General features: G+C 59.4%; 1 protein-coding gene across 1 annotated transcript in view; it reads left to right on the top strand.

The window, feature by feature from the left end:
• The first annotated feature begins 1,335 nt into the window (after nucleotides 1-1,335).
• Nucleotides 1,336-2,496, top strand: part of Setd7 (SET domain containing 7, histone lysine methyltransferase) — a 46,228-nt gene continuing 45,067 nt past the window's right edge. Inside the window, exon 1 of the mRNA XM_031376214.1 lies at nucleotides 1,336-1,960. Coding sequence (XP_031232074.1) covers nucleotides 1,921-1,960 — 40 coding nt within the window. The 5' untranslated portion in view covers nucleotides 1,336-1,920. The remainder of the gene's footprint in view (nucleotides 1,961-2,496) is intronic.

The following is a 2,496-nucleotide window of genomic DNA, read 5'->3' as shown; positions in this document are numbered from 1 at the left end:
GATTTCTGAGTTCCAGGCCAGCCTGGTCTACAGAGTGAGTTCCAGAACAGTCAGGGCTTCACGGAGAAACCCTGTTACGAAAAACAAACAAAAACAAAAAACAAAAAAGAAATAAAGAAAGAAAATAAATGTGGGACTGGAGAGATGGCTCAGTGGTTAAGAGCACTCCTGAAGGTCCTGAGTTCAAATCCCAGCAACCACATGGTGGCTCACAACTATCCATAATGAGATCTAACGCCCTCTTCTTGTGTGTCTGAAGACAGCTATAGTGTACTTTCATATTATAATAATAAATTTATCTTGGCCTGAGCGAGAGGAGCGGGAGCGAGCAGAGGTCCTAAGTTCAATTCCCAGCAACTACATGATGGCTCACAACCATCTATTCAGCTACAGTGTATTCATATACATAAAAATATATATTTTTAAAAAAGGTTTTGAAAAACAAGAAAAAATAAGTGTGAGGGCGCAGGGGGGGGTACTGACTCTCGGGGCACGGGGGTGGGGTGGGGTGGGTATTGACTCTCACTCAGGCGTTGAAAGTGATTTGAAATCCTGCCTCATTTGTTGTTCAGAAAACCAAAAGGAACAACTTTCTTTGCTTCCTGCCCCACCCCTCCCACCCGCCACAGTGACTGTTCTTGGCAGAAGGCCAGAGCAGCACCCGGTAATTCCACGGTACATTGTGTATATGTGCATCCATTTAACCCGCTATTTAAAGAGATCCTTTGCTACCACCTGTAAGAGGCAGAGCCATAATGACACTCTTTAAGTGGCTGGGCTGGGAAGGGGGTTTTCTTCCTTCAAAGATGCCTGAGTCTGTGAAGTGGTTGGCACTTGGAGAAACTAAAGAAACGTCTAGGGACATCTCAAGTACAGGACCGGAGGCGAGAGAAGGAGGCGCGCTAGACACAGGGTCCTGGCTCCGGCTCTCCGCTTGGTGGCTCCAACTCCAAGGCAAGGAGAAGGAACCCGCAAAAGCTCGGGTGCGGCCTGATTACCAGCCTGCTGCCATTTGGGTTTGGTGAATTCCTGGATCTCCCTAAGGGTCTGGAGATGCGAAAGAAGGTGGAGATTGAGGACTCCTGGCTAGGAACATGCAGTCTGGAGGAATCCGGGGCGCAGGACGCACGCTGGAGTCTAGGAAACTGGCTTGTGGAGGCGACGCCAGGCAGTGGAGAGGGAGGGGGCACCTGTGCTCCTGCGCGCGCCGCACTTTGCAACTCCGGGCGGCAGCAAGCCGAGTGAAGTGGGGCTGGAGGGAGAGAGGAAGTAGAAGCTTGAGAGCAGTAGAAAGGCTTCCTTAGTTCCGATTGCGCTCTAAGCTGTCCTGGAGTGGGATAGTGGTAGGAACACCCAGCACAACGCACTTGCAAGTCCCCTGGTGGCACATCGCGGGGTATCAGGCGCTCCGAGCCCCTCACCCACCCAAGCCGGGTACCCTCGAGGCCCCGGGTGCTAGCGAGCAGCCGGCGGCAACCAGGACCTGCCCACAGCCTGGAAGAGGCGGCACGCCGCCCCGAAGCGCCTTCGGTTCGAAGGATCCTCACTTCTGGGAGAGGACAGGGAACTGTCAATCAACGAGGGAGGGAGCGCACCGGCGCCGGGTGATGTCAGCGGATCAGCTGCTCCATAACAAAGAGGGGGTATCACCACAGGAGAAAGTTGCAGCGGCGGCAGCACCCCAGAGCCTCGGGGGACGAGGGGAGGGGGGGGAGACGGCGGCTGCGGCAGCCGCAGGAATTGAAAGGACTGTAGGGGGAGGCAGCGCGAGCCGCCCCGGACTGCTCCTCCTCTTCCTCCCCCTCCTCCCCCTCCTCCAAACTCGCAGAGCTTAGCTCCAGCGCTCGCTCAGCCGCCGCGAGCACCCGGAGGGACGGGAGAGGGCCGTACGGCCCCGTGCTGGGTTGGGTCGCAGCCGCCATGGATAGCGACGACGAGGTGGTGGAGGAAGCCGTGGAAGGTACAACAGGATTTCCTCCAGGACCCTGGGGTGGGGATAGGCTCCTGGGGCGGAAAGCTCCCAAAGAGTGGAAGGTCTGCGACGCGCGGGGCCGAGCCGGAGGCCACCCAGTCCCTAAGCGGCTGGCGGGTCGCTCGGCTCAGGCGGGGGCTGCACTGCCTACGCCACGCCGCCGGGAGCACGCGGGGCGCGGCGGGGCCGGGGCGGGGAATGGGGGTCCGCGGCCCTGGGTAGCCTGGGCCCCTGCATCCCGCCGGGCCACGGCAGCATCCTCCCTGGGAGTTGCGACGCTGCCTAGCACCTTGGCCTTAGTCCTTGCGGGGATGGAGGATGGGAGGGCAGTCCCTTGAGGCCGGCTATCTCCGCGGAGCAGCCGCGTTTCAGCCACCTCGACTTCCCCTCTCCGACCGCCTGCCCTTTGCCTAGCTGAGTCGCAGCGTCCCGCGGCCACCGGGGCCGGGTCTAGGTGGGTCTCCCATCGCAACGCACCCGGCCGCACGGCAGGCACTCGGCAGCCCCGGCCGCTCCTCTGAGGG

Source organism: Mastomys coucha, unplaced genomic scaffold (genome assembly GCF_008632895.1).
Source record: "Mastomys coucha isolate ucsf_1 unplaced genomic scaffold, UCSF_Mcou_1 pScaffold16, whole genome shotgun sequence".
Classification (NCBI taxonomy): domain Eukaryota; kingdom Metazoa; phylum Chordata; class Mammalia; order Rodentia; family Muridae; genus Mastomys; species Mastomys coucha.
The sequence above is the reverse complement of the archived record's forward strand: the minus strand, read 5'-3'. Positions and strand labels throughout refer to the sequence as shown.